This window comes from Coccidioides immitis, assembly GCF_000149335.2.
Source record: "Coccidioides immitis RS genomic scaffold supercont3.6, whole genome shotgun sequence".
NCBI classification, from domain to species: Eukaryota; Fungi; Ascomycota; class Eurotiomycetes; order Onygenales; family Onygenaceae; genus Coccidioides; species Coccidioides immitis.
The window spans coordinates 517,279-533,793 of record NW_004504312.1 but is presented as its reverse complement, the minus strand read 5'-3'; the positions used below and the strand labels follow the sequence as shown (position 1 = coordinate 533,793).

Sequence of the window (16,515 nt, the reverse complement as noted above, 5' to 3'; positions counted from 1 at the left end):
TCTCATAGCCCCCTCTTTGCTTCTAATTTCTTTCTCGTATCTACAGTTCTTCAACAGAAGTTGAATTCCATTCCTCTATCCTCCCATCGTTTCCATTAATGGCTCTTCGACGGCTTTAATGTCAGGGTCTTACTATTGCCGTCTTTCTTTTCTCAAAAAGTCGGAGCATAAGCTCTTAATCTGCTGCCCTTGTCTTTAAACCATCAATTTCTACCTTGTCGTTATGACACGCTCGTTCTTCACCCCTCTGCAAAGGACAAAAGCAGAGAGGGGGCAACATTTCGTTTGGTGCTCTGCCACTACGTTTCCTCGACCCTACGAAGCCAATGTTTGTTTCCTTTCCTGCCGTTTGTTCTCCTTTGGTTCAGTCTCTTACGACTAAGCTCTCGGAACTACTTTTCTTTAGGATCAATGCCTGGACGCTCAATGCAATATTCTTGTTTTACAGTATGTGACCCTCTCGCATTGAATCTTTCTCCTTTGCCTAACAGCTTAAGAGCATCTTGAACGACTCCATCTCGTTCTTGCTAAATTCATACGATGATGTCGTGTTGACGTTTTAATCGTTTGTTGTGAACTTCACAACATGGTCTCGACGCGGTCGTCGAATTACCGCGTATTTGCTCTTGGAATTTCTTTTGCTCTCTCACCCCACATTACTTTACGCTTGCAAATCTTTCCAGCCTAACAGCTGGTCGATATTCTACGATTTAATTGATTAGTCGACGCGCAAGTCAACTAACTCACTGTAAGTGTGCCCGCTCCTCCTGCCTGTCGGTGATTGCTGACAATTCCATTTCCTAGAATTTTCCTTTCCTTTTCGCGATCTTCCCCGCTCGGCAGGCCACTATTTTCCCCAGTTTCTCCGTTGGCTCATAGATGGAGTCTATCGCGTCATTCACCCAATTTTGAAACCGTTCTCGAGTATATATTTCATAAAATCTGGAAAACTTTAGGTTTGTACCCAAATACTTTCTCATCCTTAGAATTAATATTTAACGCCTGAATCGTAGTTCAAACCTTTCAGCAAATCCTTTCTCAGAATTGAACTCGACAATTTTTCAACATCACATCCGCCGATTATCTTGCTCTGCACGCCGTCAACACCAGGTTTGGATCGGCTCTTGACGCCATTTATTCCTGGCTGCTAACTTCTTTAGCAGCCGTTTATCCCAATTCTGATTTATTGTTTTTGCATCAAGTTGCAGCATACGTGCATTCAGTGATGCGTCTTCGACGCGAATGGTAACTACTTGGAGCCTTAACCCTAGCGATTATGCTTTCTAACACCTACAGTTCCTCCAATCAATGGCAGCCAAGCCGTGATCAGTAGGTGGCAGTCTGACTCTGTCTTCCTTTTTGGTATTCAAGCTGATTTTCGATCCAGTCTAACTAAAATGCCGCCAATTCTCTTTCAGAAATCGTGGATTGCCCCTTCGATCGGTATCCTGATGGAACAAACGAACCCACCAAAATAAACAAACAAACATTAAAAAGACAAAAAGAAAATAAGGAAAAAAGAAAAAGGGTATAACAGAAAATAAAAAAAATTATATGTTGGTTTTAAAAAGTGTTTGATTATTGAGCCCCCCTGAGACGATATGAAGCGACGAGCAGGCTTATGAAAACACCTCGTTGAGTGATTTGAATGGGAAAAAAAAAAAAAGAAAAAAGAAAGGAAAAAAAAAAAGAATTAAATTAAATTAAAAAGAAAATGCAATTAACCCAAAAAAAAAAAAAAAAAAAAAAAAAAAAAGGGAAAAGAAAAAGAAAAAGAAAAAGAAAAAGAAAATGGAAAAAAAGGGGGGGAGAAAGAGAGAGAAGGAAAAGGATATCCAGCAATGATTATCGGCTTATACGCCCCTACTCCCCGCTACTGCTGTGTTCTGGCGCCTGCTGCCTGCCTGTCCTGCTTTCAATGCGTGTCACCATTTTATGCGTGTTTTGATAAATGTGCCTCCCAGTGTCTTGTCTGGCTTTTGTCTGCAATCCTTCCTGTGGTGTTTGCTTAGGCCCTTATGTATCCTGTGCTACATCTTTTGTCTTGCCTCGTCAGTTTTGGTCATAGTCACCGTTCCTTTCGCTTTTATTCTTGTCCTTTTTCTGAAAAAGGCCGTTATTCCTACTCATTCGTACCACAGGGCTACTCGGCGCGCGTATCCTTACCGCATATCTACAACAAACATTGAGTGAAACTCATCTCCTAACTCCTACAGCCGTCTTGATCTCATGCTAATATTTATTAAAATACAGTGACTCCTCAACATAGCGCCCGCAATCTATAACCAATCAGCGGCAATGGCGGCTGATGTGGCGTGGGATAGCGCACTGGTTTCCTTCGATCGCTCTTGACTTGAGTCAAACGCTTTATGCGGTTCACGAGCTTCAAATACCTGGTTTCTTTTCCAATTGATATAATCAAAAAGACCTTGGAAAGATGCTGACAACCCTACAGTACCAGGCTCCTTGTCTCCTTCTCTTCGGCTGCCTTCCAATCCATTTTGACCATAATAACCAACTGACGGCTCAAGGTCGCTCAGGGTGGCGTGGTGGACAAACAAGGACTTCCGAACATATCTTACCCGCGTTTATTTCTATAAGCGTTAGCTTCTATATCCGATCATATGCTGTTACCCTAAAAGTCTACTTAATTTTTATTGCTTCGCTAAGCCCCACAGACCCAATGCACATACTCTTGAGGTGTTTTGAGCTATACTAATGTCATTTTTAGAGTAACAGATGCGACGCCTTATATTCGCGTTCTTGGGTCTTATAACCAAGCATACCTCTGTGTTATGCTGTGGCGTGGAGGATATCTTTCAGATCCCATCATTCGATCGCATCTCTGACCTGCTCAAGTATTGATCCGGTTTTCCTATTAAACAACACTGGTTCAATCGTTTCCTTCCACTTACTGCCATACTCTAGCACTTTTCTTCTCTTTTCAATTGGATTTCTGTTTTCAATGAAGCTGACATGAAGAAAGGAAATATGGGGTCTATAACCAGCCAGCAGCTCGAGGCTTCCTGGCGTGGCGTGGTGGGTCATACACTCGAATTTACATCTTTTAACTAGTACGGCAATTAACCTGTTGGGCCGAAAAATGGCTTAACTTAGCAGACCATTTCCCTTCCTTTTTCTGGAAATCCACCGGCTCACCATTTGACCAACGTCAAACATTCTTTTGTCCACAAGACAAAACGGTCGCGGAGATGTCTGAACATCTCGACAAATTCGGAATAACACTATTTTCCTTCCATCGAATCAACTTTTCTGGGATTTATAACCAATTGATAGCTCGAGGTTATCAATTGACGACAGTGAATAAACTAAGCATGGCTGGTCATACATTACCCTAGTTGGAATACATTGAGATTTCTGCGCTTTGGAGAGATATGGTAATGCATGGCAGGAGGTGCACTGATGTGGTAATTACTATTTTTCTATAGAAGTGTCAGATGTGTTATTGCCGGAAGAGAAGCCGTTGAATTGAATCGTTTTCATATCACTGTGCTCAACACAATGTTAAACCATGGGCATGCATTCCTGAGCATCCATGGTTTTCTGGATATAGCAAATGAGGATACCGCTAGGTACTGTATTTCTTTTGAGCTAGTCTGCCGTGATGGGTTCTCCTCCTTTGTTACGGACAATAAAGTAAGTTCGGGCGCTCTCGAAATTCCGCCAATTACGTGATAAACTTCTTTTCGCCATGAAAATCGGCCATATTGCTATATCATCATATGCCATCCATGGTCGAGAGCTCGAGTTAAATTGAGATTAAAGGGCCCTAAAAAGCAAGATTAGGCTCAGGACTGTAGTCATACGCCATCTGAGGCAAATGATTCTTTGGGATATAAGACAGGCAAAACGACGTTCAGTAATGCAAAAGAGCTTTAGCTGAGCGCTTTTTTAAATGTGGTTCCGGCGTCTGTTCGTTCAAGTTGCCAGAGTATGAAGGAAAGCATGACATTCAGAAATTCGCCAAGCTCTTCCTGGTCGGGAACGTCAAATGGCCCGAATTCCTGGATCTCAAGAAAAGGGATTTTGCCTTGCGCTGGAAGCACTGGCTGGGTACCTGGCCCAAAAATGTATTCGAGATATGTATTGTCATATGTCCCGATGCTAATGTGGAAATGCAAGTGGTCTTGAGCTACCATGAAGGTATGGTAGGTTTTGACTTTTTTCTTCCACTGTAGTAGAACTCTTGTCAGTAAGACATTCCATGACCAGAAATATAGGAACATGCAAAGGTAAGGGCCCTTATTACCGTCAGGTCATCTTCATGGCGTTTCCAGATGTAGGCGGCATGCTCCATTGACTGCTGGGCCAAAACAGGAATACTCTCCCCCCAGTCCCTACGCGCAGCGCGTTTTGCTTCGAATATCGCGGCTTCACGTGGCATCCCGACTAGAGATAAACCGAATGGGATGCTCCCATCAATACGAGCTCGGAATTGAACGTCATGTTGTTGCCGAGAAGTATTACGGACAGGGCCAAATCTATAGGTCGTCTCAAAGGCGTTTGCGATGCAGAGGGGCCTGGGGTTGAGGGCCTGCACTAGGCTTGCTAAGCCCCCGAGAAGTGTAACCATAAAATCCGCAACAAGAGTCTCGGTTGGTGTTCGACGAGGAGGTTCCTCCTCTGCTGGTTCTGTCACTGAAGGTGCAGCGGGAGGAGTACGAGGAGGAGAAGAGACTGTCGACTGATATCCGATGTCTGTCATCTCAATATCCTCTATGTCAAGCTCCTCTGAGAGAAAGCCCTGGCGGGTTGGACTTGTAGGGTCTGCACGTGCTGAGGGGCGCATAGCGTCATAGAATCCTATTTTTTCGGGAGCCCCGGCCAATGGACATTCGTCAATCGAGGCCTGAATTGGTCTATCCCAGAGTTGGTTGTACACATTAACAAGCAGTGAGAAGGGGCCAAGCCCATCTGCAAGCGTGCCAAAATATTCAGGAGGGGTACACTTGCGGAGTTCTTTTGGAGCACATATAATGCGATACAAGGTCTTAAGCCTGTCAAATCCAAGGATGTTTCTGTTTATAAGTTTTGTGGCATCGTGCTAATGGTCTTCGTCGAAGAAATACTCTAGATTGGCAATATACGTCGAGGCGTCGTTGGGTCTTTTCTTTTTGGGCCAAATGCATCGGATGGTCAGGAATGCTTCTTTTGGAACCGTTGATGCGGAGAAACGCCCTGTTTGGCGCTCCCGACATTAGAAGCATGTAGTTAACCTAGGGTTGGGAGCAGCTACCTTCCATGCACAGTTGTTCGAGGGTACGCTGTTGAAGGCCATACTTTTTTATCGCTGCATGCTATTCATTTTTGTTGGATAGGATTTTGTCGAGGCCTTCAGCGGCCTTGCGACGAGGAGCTGCCATGTCCGCGCGGAACTTCGGAGGGTGGGGACGTGTCGGAGGTTAATTTAACTTTCAACTTACAGTATATAAGTTTATGTGGAGAGGACGGGGAATATATAGCCACGAAACAGCAGGGATGGGCTTCAAGAAGCAACTGAACCTAGGACAAGATAGATATCAAGTGGAAGGACGATGACAAGGAGGAAGAAGACTTGGGCGACAGGCAGCAGGTGAGGGGGCAGACTGGTACGTACTTACTTATTCATTCTTCCCATTGGTGGCGGGTTATGTGCTGGATGCTCCCACACCAACATCATCATCAACACACCAACAAACAACACCTTCCCATCAGACCAGCAGAGCAGCAGAAATTCTCAATGGTAGCCCGTTATGCAATCAGAAAGGAATTCATTCGATTCCCCGGAGAAAGTTGGCTGGCTCATGGCGGACCTTTTTCGGCTTTACCTCTCCTACTCGCCAGGCTCGTTTCAGTTTGGGTGGCTACAAAAGACGGTGGACCTCAAGGTGCGTTGTAGGGACACCACTAGCGATAAGGCAGTTTTTCCAATATCCTCGGATCTCCTAAAGGCCATCCATAAGTGTGAGAGAGTTACCGCGCCAGAGAAATCTCGGGGCCTCCCAAGCGACTGGGGTTTCTCTGGCTTCATGAAGACCGCTGCCCACCAGGTTCTAGACGAAGTTCCCTTTACGCAGTCTGAAGAGTAAGATGATATATCCTTTATTTATTTTTGTTCACCCTCTGACGTTTTATCAGATTCCATGGCCCACTCTTTAGATGGCTGGGCGTTGGCATCATGATCAATTCCTACCCCGCCATTAAGGGGGTCCAAATCTTCCATCTTCATCATAACCACTGGAGCTGCATGATTCGGGATCATTCGAGCGCATTCGACACAAAACAGCAAGAAAATCACAGAGATTATCTTCTGAAAAGTGAGCTACTCGCAGTCACTTCGATCTTCTGCCGCCAGATGAACGAGATGGTGTGGCTTCCTGAAGAGAACCGGTATATGGCCAAGCTGATATACAAGGAAGGTTTCTTAATGGTATGTTCACCCTTTCTCTCCTTTGCACTTCCTTCCCATTATTCGTATCCATGGAATTGTGCGAATATTGACAGGACCCCCAAGGCCACGGTCGTGACATTCGTCCATGGGAAAGTACGCATAATCCAAGCGAGCTGCAACCCATCGGAAACGTACCCAACGCTCACCTTGACGCTGAGGGCTATATACAAGCTCGGCGAGGACAACTACGATAAGGAGGTGGCCTTTGATGTTCTGAAATGGATTCTCAGCCCTCCCGAGCCGGCCAAGCAGCTCTCCATGAGAGGAAAGAAGTAGGCAATTTTGTCATACATATAACCAGGCATGAAATGCGTGAGGCGGTTTTGCTAAGACTTTGCTGATACGAATATTTGGCGATTTTATTTACTTTCTTTTTGTCATCCAGGCTGCTCTCATGAGCGCTACTATGACGAATTTGTATCCCACTCGACGGAGCGTATTAAGCATGTTATTTGCAAATATTCTATTCAAAACCACATTGCTCAATTGATATGCCAGCATTTCGAAAGTGGCCTTTGGCACTCGCCTTTTTTGCGCCGACAGAATCAACGCACCGTTGAAGGAAAATACCGAAACCCTAGCTAGGGCCTTCCTCATATAATGACCAGTTCTTCTTAACGTAAGCCTTCAACTCAGCAAAGAATTCCTCTATTAGGTTCAAATCAGGCGAGTAAGGTGGCAACTATAGTAGCTTCACACCAGCATCGAAGCACATCTGCTTTATCCTGGCTGAGCGGTGGAATGATGCATTATCCATAATTAGGACAGATTTTGGTTCCGGCCACCGCCCACAGTGCTGAAGAAGCTGCCCAATAAAACCTTCAAAAAAAGCCGCATCAGTTGAACCAGTAAAGACACGAGAAAGGAGAATGCCAAAACAGGCTCTGTCAAGATACACTGGACGACACATCATCCCCGTGGTTTGCCCGATAAAGATACTTCCATGGCACGATATTGCAATGAACAAGCTAGGTTGATTGGCACTGTGGTTGAGGGTGACTCGCAAAAATGTGGCCCTCCATCGGCCTCGCAGATGTAAATCAGGCCAATACCAGTGGGATTGGAAGGAACGGAAGGGATCAGCAGACTTGCAGGTTTGCTCCAAAAAGATGGGAAAGTAAATGGTAGGGAAAATGGAACACGATAATATGTGCCTTTGTATCTGGGTGTTGCTCATAACATGCCCTTGACTATGTCTTGTTCAATGGTCCTATCCACGGCTGGAAATATTCAATACTGGCATAGATTTTCATCTTTGCCACATACATTCCAATACCTTCCTGCCTCCGCCTGGCAGACCATTCAACAACCGACCATCGACCCCCATCAATACTAGGACCGTTGGATTCGGCTTTCCGAGCTGATTTCCCCAGCCGGAAATATCCAATATTGGCAGAGTTATTCACATTTCTTTGCCACATACATTCAGTACCTTCCTGTTTTTGCCTGCAGACCACCAACTATATGAGTATCTTTATAGATCTCATAAACAACTATCATTTCCAGTAGCTGGCTTTCTAGTCACTGCAAACATGTAACTAGTGCCATAGTCTTAGACTGAATGCACTTATTGAAGTTAAAAAAAAAAAAAAAAAAAATGTCTTGTGTCTCCCATTGCCTACTCATATTCCACGCTTGTCTGTCGTCGTATGTAGAGAATCGTTGTAATAGCCGCTGCAACTACACAACCCACTCTACTTCTTCAACGCGCTAAGACCCTTTCTACACTCAGGCGGCGGAAATCCATCGGAGAGCTCAGTGAATAACACGCGCAGCTCTTTGTTTGGAAGAGACTCAACATCCTAGCCGTCAGTCATCATCAAGACGAGGGACTTCCCCAAAGCAGTCAGTCCACTCGCCGCCATCGTCAAAACGTATCCAGTCAACCAAGAGATCCCTCACCTATTAAAGAAGAGTATTCTAGCGATGGGGAAAGGCCTCGACAGCGCGTCTCATTTAACCCACCAACCAGATCATCTCCTCGGCGCTTGGAGGGAGCCTCATCTCGTCGCCCAAGTTCCACAGATCCAGCTCTCGCGAAGCCTCAGCATCATGTAATCCTGTCAAGGTCGTCAACAAGATGTGTCCTGTTCTGAAAAGGATTAACTACACTTGAACTGGTCAGATCCCAAAGAGCCTCATCAAGAACAACTTCCGAAAGTATTTTGATGTCAAGAAGCTTGTAGACCTTATTGGAATTCCACACAAGTTAAGGAAAGAGAGCTGCTTTAAGGCCAAATTCAGCTGCAACATGGCCGCTGGTTTGTTGTCGAGAGAAACAAGAGGAAGACAGGCATTAGGCCTGCTGTCTGGGACAGGAAATTCACTGAGGGCGTACAAAACAAAAGAAATAAAGTGGAACATTCCTTGTGATTCAGTCAGACTTAAATACTCTACCCTGTATAATGAAAGTATCATGTAAGGCATCTGACGGATGCGAAAAAGGTGATTTGATGGATTTCCAACTGACCCGGGCGCTCAAATTCTACATCTCTTGGCCTAAATTTCTATCTCTTCCAAGTGCCGGCTTCGCCTCCCACAATTGCATTCAAACTTCTTTGAGTATGCTTGGCGCAAGGCACAGGTGGAATAATTGTTTTTCCGGCCAAGATATTGTTGGAAGGTTGCCTGGAAGGTTTGCGACCTCCAGTTGACACGCTAATATCGATTGCACCTCGCGTGATGAATCCCCAATCCCTTCCTGCTAGACCTTTGCCATACAGCTCCTAGGGAGAATTTTTGATGCATCCATCGCTCATTTTGTCTGCGTGACCCCTTGGCATTTTCACTCAGTAGAGTTTTGCTGGAAAGTTCTTAGGCGACTCCCCGCGATCTCATATTTTACCGTGGCCGACGCCAGAGTTCACAACGCTCTGTTTTAATATGGCGAACCTCTCGCAAGACGATCGAATCACCATTAAAAAATACCCTTTGAACAACTCCCTAGATCATTTACAGGACTTGCTTCAAGATACAGAGAGGTTCTACACAACACACCTAATTTCTGATGATGGTGCTCTCGATGGCCTTGATGAGGCCTGTCAAAAGACAGTATCACGACTTCTCTCTGCTTTGCAGGGTACAGACGCAGCTCTTGTTCTTCAGTCAAGGATTAGCAGTGGCAATGTAGCATCAGAAATGGCGCGTCTATTTGAGCGTGTTCAAAAAGGCGACTTCAGCTACACCTACTACCGCCTCCTGGTGAAGCTTGTCATCCAAAAAGCACCTGACTTTGACATCTGGAATGCTGTCCTTAGCCTCATTGCAACTTCCTCACAGGCTACTCCTCCACCCCGCCCTATTGCGTCCCTTCAACAGACCCCTTGGCTGCGCAACACCAGCAGTTTTGTCAACTCAACAGAATACCGAAAGCATGTTGACACTATATTGAAAGAGGAGCTCGGGGACCTCCACGCGGACATTCCTGGTTTTCTTGAAGCCTATTTTGGGAATATCTCAGGTCTTGATTCAATCACACGTGTTGTCTTGGATAAGTGCAAGGAAGGAGATCACCCGCTATACAATGAAGAGAAGGGGTGGAGGGACTGGCCAGAGCAAGCAGTGGAAAAGGAGGTGCTAAAGTGGCTGGCAGATGTTATCAGAGAGCTTGTGCATTTTGTGGAGACACATGACTCGGCTCAGAAAATTGACCGGAGGCCTCTCGCGCAGCCCACCCGGCCTCTAGAGGGATCTATTGCAACACGGAAACTTGATATTGGCTTTGTTAATGATCCAAGTGCCACTGAAGACTCCAGATGCCACTGGTCTGAGATTCTTGTACCCGGGGAACTGAAGAATGACCCCAAATATGACAGCCTCTCAAGAGCATGGCTTGACTTAGGAAGGTACGCCAGAGAGGTCCTAGCTGCCCAGGATTCACGTCGTTTTGTTCTGGGGTTCACTCTCTGCGGGCCATTCCTCCGCCTGTGGGAATTCGACCGCCTTGGGGGGATAGCATCAGAGAGCTTTGATATCAACACTGATGGTCTCCAATTCATATCCATTATTCTTGGGTTCCTCCTGATGAGCCCGGAACAGCTTGGATTCGACCCCACTATCATCACTATTGGAGGCCAACGTTACATTGAGGTTGAGAAAGATGGTGAAAAGGAAAGACTTGTTATTGATGGTGTAATTGGGCGGGCGCGCTGTATTGCTGGTCGAGCCACAACTTGCTGGAAGGTACATCACAAGGATGACCCACAAACCCTGCTGGTGGTCAAGGACTCATGGCAGTATCCAGAGCGTGATGAGGAAGGAGAGCTTTTGCGCGAAGCAACAGAGAGTGGTGTCACCAATGTTGCTAGGTACTACCATCATGGGACCATCCGCATCAACAACAAGAATGATGATGTCTTGAGTATTCGAAGAGACCTAAGCATTCCGACATTGAAATCCAGGCAGGGCAGTGTGAAGCCAACCACTAGCTGGAACAGGTCGCGCCGAGGGCGAAAGAACCAAGATAGTGCTTCTGGACAGAAAAGGTCTTCTGACTGTGTGGATACCCTGCTTCCTCCTCCTCCCAGCAAACGTACTCAGTCAAGCTCTCCAACCAAATCCCCTGCAAACAGCACCCCACTGAATCGAGTGCACCGCCGTGTAATTGTCCGGGACTATGGGAAGCCAATCTATGAGAGCAGCTCAAGGGTGGCCCTGCTTGCTGGGCTAGAGGGCTGTATCAAAGGGTATGATTCCCTCTATCAAAACACCGGGATGATTCAATGTGATATCTCCCCTCGGAACCTACTGGTGAATGAAGATGATGATAACCCTTCCTGGCCGGCTTTTTTGATTGACCTCGACCTCGCGATCAGAGTGGAACGGGATGGCTTCTCTGGAGCGCGAGGTAAGACTGGTACTAGGGCATTTATGGCTATTGGTGTACTATACGGCGAAAAGCATTCCTTCATGCATGATCTTGAGTCATTTTTCTGGGTGCTCTTCTGGATATGCATCCACTATGATGGCCCCGGGAAGGGAAGGATTGTTGAGAACTTTGAGGAGTGGAACTATGTTAACACAGAGAAGCTGGCCAATGAGAAAAAAGGGGTTATAGCTGATGAAGGGGACTTTCTCAAAATTGCTGAGGAAAATTTCACTCCATACTATCAACCCTTGGGCTCTTGGGTCAACCGATTACGCCGAGTCGTCTTTCCTGACGGTAGGCGGTGGAAGAAACTGAATCCACACCTCAGTTCAGAGATGATGGACGTCCTTCGGCGTGCACAAAGCGATTCGAATGTTATAGACCGGGGCTCCTAATGAAGTAATTTTACTTATTGTTTCTCTCACCAGGCCTTTCGGCACCATGCTGTTGATATTGCTCAATTGTCCAAAGTTCGACATTCTCTTCTTTGCGTTATCGGGAGTCGTGGACATATGTGGTGTGCTCGATGTGCTCCGAGTGCGAAGTTGGCGTGGTACGCCTTGAGCCAGGAAGTACACCCGGTTTATGAGTGATCAAGTGGTCAATGCGCAATTGGACTTTACCGTTATCTCATTGCCAGAAGACGCTTTGAATATTCAAAGTCAATCTCCTCGACATCTCGCGGTGATCTCCATACCCATACTGGTCATCTCGGTAGCTACTCTGGCCATTTATTTCTATCGTACGGTCGATTGTTCTAGGTTTCTGGTAAGGGAGGCAACAAAGGCAGGTAGTACACCTCAGGTTTTGCTGCGCAAGAGAGAAAAGGTAAGGACTAGGGACTGGACGCGTCAAATCTGGCAGGCAGATGGGTTGTCCAGTCTAGTATCATCCTCTTCTTTCCCACCGGTTCTGTGGCTTCGGCTCCCCAAAGACCTGCTCCTCCACATCCAGATCGATACCCGTGTCGCCAACTGGGTGATGTCCTCATCATTCTGTGCAAGATCTCCAAACTTCCGTTGTAAAAGTTTTGACAATGTGTGACTTGTTAATATCACTTCAAAACCCATCCACCCCAGCCTTTATAAGAACAGGTAACACTCTTTGGGAGTGGGTTATTCCAAAGGAGTCCTATGTTAGCGGAATGCGTGGAGAAGAGTGGGGGGTCACTCAGCGGCCAGCCTGTCAAGTATTGCAAAGAAAAAGATAATGAGAGGGTTGTAGGCTGGATATATATCTGTATAATATAGATGTATATGGGTATCTAGATAAAGTAGAAATATAGAAGAGTGGAAGATAGCTGAGAAAGAAGAGTAGGAAGGAAGAGGAGTAGGAGGTGAGGGGGATTTCCCGTACCCTCGCCAGTTTGAGAAGGCCAGAGAACGTCCATCGGGTATCCTGGTTGGCAACTTGCGCTGCCAGCATGGCAGAGTTATCCCAAAATGAATATAATATTATCACTCAATATCCCTTAAGCGACTCTTTTAGTTCTGTGTGTCGTCTGCTAGAAGAGGCAGAGCACACCCGCCAAATATCCTCTGATGGCACTCCCGATGGCCTTGATCAAACGCGTCAAGCGACGGTATCTAAGCTCCTCGTCATCCTAATGGGCGAGAAGGCAGCTTTCAACCTTCACCCACGAACCGGCAGCAAAAATGTTGCGTCAGAACTATCAAGATTATTTACACGTGTTCAAGAGGGGAACTTCGTCTATGAAGAATACCACCGAGTAATGCGCCTGATTTTTGAGAAGGCACCAACTGCTGATATCTGGAAGGCCATCTTAATGGGATGATTTCGTTAAACATTAATATTGCTATTGGTGGTGAATATCCAGCTTAGCGTTGCTAGAGGATCAAAACACCGGCTCGCCCCAAGCTGGTTAACTTCTCGGACTAGTTAACCAACCAGTGACGTCCCCGCCCCCTCCGACAATCCGCCGACTCACCACTCAACCAACGTCAAACATTCCAGTGTTGACAAGAAAAGATGGCTGAAAAGCGCGCTGTATTTACGGAAAAGGGTGTTCCACCACTCCCTGTTTTGTCCCAAGCCGTTGTTCACAATGGAATGATATACTGTTCGGGTAGCGTCGGCCTTGACCCGGCCACAAAGGAGATGGTATCGGGAGGAGTTGGCCAAAGAACCGTGAGACAGTTACCTCCTCTCACTTGCAAATCATGGTCAGTTAATCGGGGTCCTTTAGGCGCAAGCATTACAAAATCTTAAGGTTGTCCTTGAGGCTGGTGGGAGTAGCGTCAAAAACGTCGTGAAAGCCAACGTGTTTTTGACTTCGATGAAAGATTTCGTGGAGATGAACAAGGCCTACGAGTCTTTCTTTGCAGATGGAGTTAAACCAGTATGCGTCGTTCCTGAAATCTACGGGCATAATGCTGGTGAACCCCTGCTAATGCTGTTTAAAGTGCCGCACCTGTGTAGCAGTGAAGGAACTGCCTTTTGGAACTGATGTTGAGATTGAATGCATTGCATATCTGTAAGTTATGTTGTCATTGTTTCATTATTCGATGTCTGACACACAGCATCGCAGGGATAAACCACATTCAAAGCTCTGAAGCCTCTAAATGTACAAACATATATCTTGTATATATGATGTTTCAATCCGAATACCCGTTTTCAATTGGAATAGACCGGGGTTTACAATTCTTGACAGTTTTGGTGCTGTATTCTATCATGGATTCATTCCCAATAACTATGTTAGCAGTAGCAAAATGTTGATTATTTTTTTGTCAATTACTCATGAAATCAATTGTTGTCTATGTGTCAGACCCTCTACAGCAAGGAACTTCAGCCAAGTTAAATCTTTCCCTGGAAAGCATATTCTATCGTGAAGGTGCCTTATTCCTGGTGCGAGAACACCGCGTCCTTGCTGGAAGTCAACCTAACTAATAAGCTATTAGCGACGAGTCCATTTTCGGCCTCCCATAAAATCCACGTGCATGAGATTTAATATCAACATGGACTGGAATAACCCACCACTGTCTATGATGTGAAACACCTTCACCATAGATACTTCTCTTAATTCTTCCTTAGTTGCGTAACAGATCACTTGATCCAGCAAACCCTACGGATGACTAGTCATTAATCATAGCTCCCCTAGAGCTGCGTGCAGTGACTGTGATAACTCTGGCTTATAAGTTTCACAACCGCCTCTTTCTTTACTCCACAACTTCTTTTCTGTTGTTGTGACTACATTCAATCTGTACCAAATGTATCGCTCTTTGTTTCGAGGCAAAGCACATTGGTTCCTGGGCCTTTCTCATATAGCCACAATCTACTACATCATGGTCAGGGAATTCCTCTACAATGCCTTCATATTATTTAAAGGTGACATGATGCCTCTATGTTTTCCCACCATGTCACATGCAATGGGCTTATTGGCACAGCAATAGCAACAAGGGTGCCCATTACATGATCAAGTGTCCATGAGTTTGATACGGGATGAACCGTGGAAATTTTGCACTAAACTTATTCAAGACTTTCAAAGCTTGCATTGTTTACAATTTTGCCTCTCTATATCTCCATATTGGTGTTCCCATATCGTCTCTGCCCCAACGCCCAAATGCCTGATACCCAGCTTTATTACTCTTTGCATAACCTCAGGCTCAATAGGGTCTTTCATTTATAGCCCATCGTTCATCCCTCATTTTACTCAATGGCTTCGACAACTGACCAGACTGGGTCTGAACATCAAGTACCCTCAAACAAGAAAATGAAGACACAAGCCAAAAGAAAGGTATGGTTCTTTTCCTCGTAATGTTCCTTTCCTAGCTAACAAATAAAAGCAAAAAAAGACTCGAAAGCGAGCAGATAGTGCTCAGAAGTATTCTACCCCAAAATGGGAGGGAAATAATAAACATACTGGATTTGTCAATCAGAATGAAATGTCCCATGTGGCACTATATGACATCAACGAAGGCGTCATTGTGGATGAAAACGGGTACTATTGGCATATGGGATATACTGGGTACGGCTTCCAAGATGGAGAGGAAGTCGCCAGCGGCTGCCCCGGGCCATGTTGCTGTGCCGACTGCCAGAAATACTATGGATTCTACCCGGCTGTAAGTCTTGACTCATTGCCAACACAGACGGCATCGCTTTCTAACCCCTGCTGACGGTATAGAATCCGGAACCTTGTTATGCATGTTGGCCGCATGAATTCTACGCTCCCGTGTTCAACAACAATGCGTTTATGGTTCCGGTAACAGCTATTGGAGGATCACGTCTTCGCGCTGAAGCACCTGAATTTGTTCCTGCATATCAATCTTTTTCGTCAGGCGATAGTGAAGTTGCAATTCAAGTCGATACACTGGGCCGGACGGACGATACTGCTGCTGCAGAGAGAATGACCGAGGAACCGACGCTGAGACGCAACATCACCATTTAATAAATACGGTTGTGCCAGCCGGAAGTGGGCATAAGTTTGTCTCCTTAAAATGCACTCCTATTCATAATGATTTTCTTATTTGGGTTTGTTTTTAATTTCCTTGGTTTGTCATAATTTACAACAATTGAGTCCAAAAAATTTGATGATGTTGTCCCTTTTTGATATCAAGCACACGTGTTCCCCCGCTCTTCTATGTTGAATATCTGTTGTTTTCCAAGTTGTTGATGTAGTGAAAAGGAACCTTTTATGTTTCCCTTTTATGTTTTCCTGCAGCTTTTGTCATTTCCTGGTGAAAAATTTGTAAAATGGTCCCTGAACACAAGCATGAACAAATAACAGCTAGTTTCCTGTTGGATTTGAACCTTGGAGCGTGTAAATTCCTGCAAGGTTCCAAGTCAAGACGCAGCAGGGGATTCAATCCAGTCTTATGGAGTGCTCCGTACTCTTTGGAGCAAAACAAGACAAAGGAAATGACCACGAAGCATCGGGCATTTCTGGTAAAGACAGGGGCTCAGCAATGTGGTAACGAATACGGAGTACTCCATAGGACTTTGGTAATAAGTCGAGCGCCGGGCGACTACATCGACTCAGACCCGACTATCAGGAATTTCAGCCTCATTGATGGGTCCAAGGCGCTATGTACGGAGTAGCTCGGGAATGTTTGGCTCAGCGGCTGAGTATGTATTCCCAGTTCTCGCTGGCAGTCTCGTCGATGAGACCATCTCAGGGGCTAAGTTGTGGCTGGTTCTCGTTTCAGGGGTCGGAAAGGGGCTGGGTTTAAGACTAATCCCA

The 16,515-nt window shown here is 45.7% G+C and overlaps 8 protein-coding genes across 8 annotated transcripts; 5 read left to right on the top strand and 3 right to left on the bottom strand.

The window, feature by feature from the left end:
- Window positions 1-2,279: 2,279 nt before the first annotated feature.
- On the bottom strand, window positions 2,280-2,830 carry CIMG_03128 (uncharacterized protein; the record flags this gene model as incomplete). Its single annotated transcript, XM_001243686.2, has 3 exons — window positions 2,280-2,564; window positions 2,694-2,715; window positions 2,787-2,830. The coding sequence occupies 3 exons, from the start codon at window positions 2,828-2,830 to the stop codon at window positions 2,280-2,282; spliced, it is 351 nt and encodes a 116-aa protein (XP_001243687.2).
- Window positions 2,831-3,384: 554 nt separating this feature from the next.
- Window positions 3,385-5,219, bottom strand: CIMG_03127 (uncharacterized protein; the record flags this gene model as incomplete). Its single annotated transcript, XM_001243685.2, has 3 exons — window positions 3,385-4,193; window positions 4,271-5,065; window positions 5,109-5,219. 3 exons carry the CDS (start codon window positions 5,217-5,219, stop codon window positions 3,897-3,899), a joined length of 1,203 nt encoding a protein of 400 aa, XP_001243686.2. The 3' UTR covers window positions 3,385-3,896.
- A 479-nt stretch (window positions 5,220-5,698) lies between these two features.
- On the top strand, window positions 5,699-7,631 carry CIMG_03126 (uncharacterized protein). The gene is made up of 4 exons (XM_001243684.2): window positions 5,699-5,888; window positions 5,952-6,085; window positions 6,139-6,430; window positions 6,515-7,631. The coding sequence occupies exons 1-4, from the start codon at window positions 5,754-5,756 to the stop codon at window positions 6,725-6,727; spliced, it is 774 nt and encodes a 257-aa protein (XP_001243685.2). The 5' UTR covers window positions 5,699-5,753; the 3' UTR covers window positions 6,728-7,631.
- Window positions 7,632-7,641: 10 nt separating this feature from the next.
- On the bottom strand, window positions 7,642-8,878 carry CIMG_03125 (uncharacterized protein; the record flags this gene model as incomplete). Its single annotated transcript, XM_001243683.2, has 5 exons — window positions 7,642-7,897; window positions 8,074-8,131; window positions 8,178-8,253; window positions 8,417-8,543; window positions 8,790-8,878. 5 exons carry the CDS (start codon window positions 8,876-8,878, stop codon window positions 7,642-7,644), a joined length of 606 nt encoding a protein of 201 aa, XP_001243684.2.
- A 456-nt stretch (window positions 8,879-9,334) lies between these two features.
- Window positions 9,335-12,397, top strand: CIMG_03124 (uncharacterized protein; the record flags this gene model as incomplete). The annotated part of the gene is made up of 1 exon (XM_001243682.2): window positions 9,335-12,397. One exon carries the CDS (start codon window positions 9,335-9,337, stop codon window positions 11,711-11,713), a length of 2,379 nt encoding a protein of 792 aa, XP_001243683.1. The 3' UTR covers window positions 11,714-12,397.
- Window positions 12,398-12,741: 344 nt separating this feature from the next.
- On the top strand, window positions 12,742-13,113 carry CIMG_03123 (uncharacterized protein; the record flags this gene model as incomplete). Its single annotated transcript, XM_001243681.1, has 1 exon — window positions 12,742-13,113. One exon carries the CDS (start codon window positions 12,742-12,744, stop codon window positions 13,111-13,113), a length of 372 nt encoding a protein of 123 aa, XP_001243682.1.
- A 194-nt stretch (window positions 13,114-13,307) lies between these two features.
- CIMG_03122 (endoribonuclease L-PSP) lies at window positions 13,308-13,988 on the top strand (the record flags this gene model as incomplete). The annotated part of the gene is made up of 4 exons (XM_001243680.2): window positions 13,308-13,466; window positions 13,525-13,677; window positions 13,742-13,812; window positions 13,867-13,988. 4 exons carry the CDS (start codon window positions 13,308-13,310, stop codon window positions 13,889-13,891), a joined length of 408 nt encoding a protein of 135 aa, XP_001243681.2. The 3' UTR covers window positions 13,892-13,988.
- Window positions 13,989-14,991: 1,003 nt separating this feature from the next.
- On the top strand, window positions 14,992-15,723 carry CIMG_03121 (uncharacterized protein; the record flags this gene model as incomplete). The annotated part of the gene is made up of 3 exons (XM_001243679.2): window positions 14,992-15,072; window positions 15,131-15,397; window positions 15,460-15,723. 3 exons carry the CDS (start codon window positions 14,992-14,994, stop codon window positions 15,721-15,723), a joined length of 612 nt encoding a protein of 203 aa, XP_001243680.2.
- Window positions 15,724-16,515: the final 792 nt, after the last annotated feature.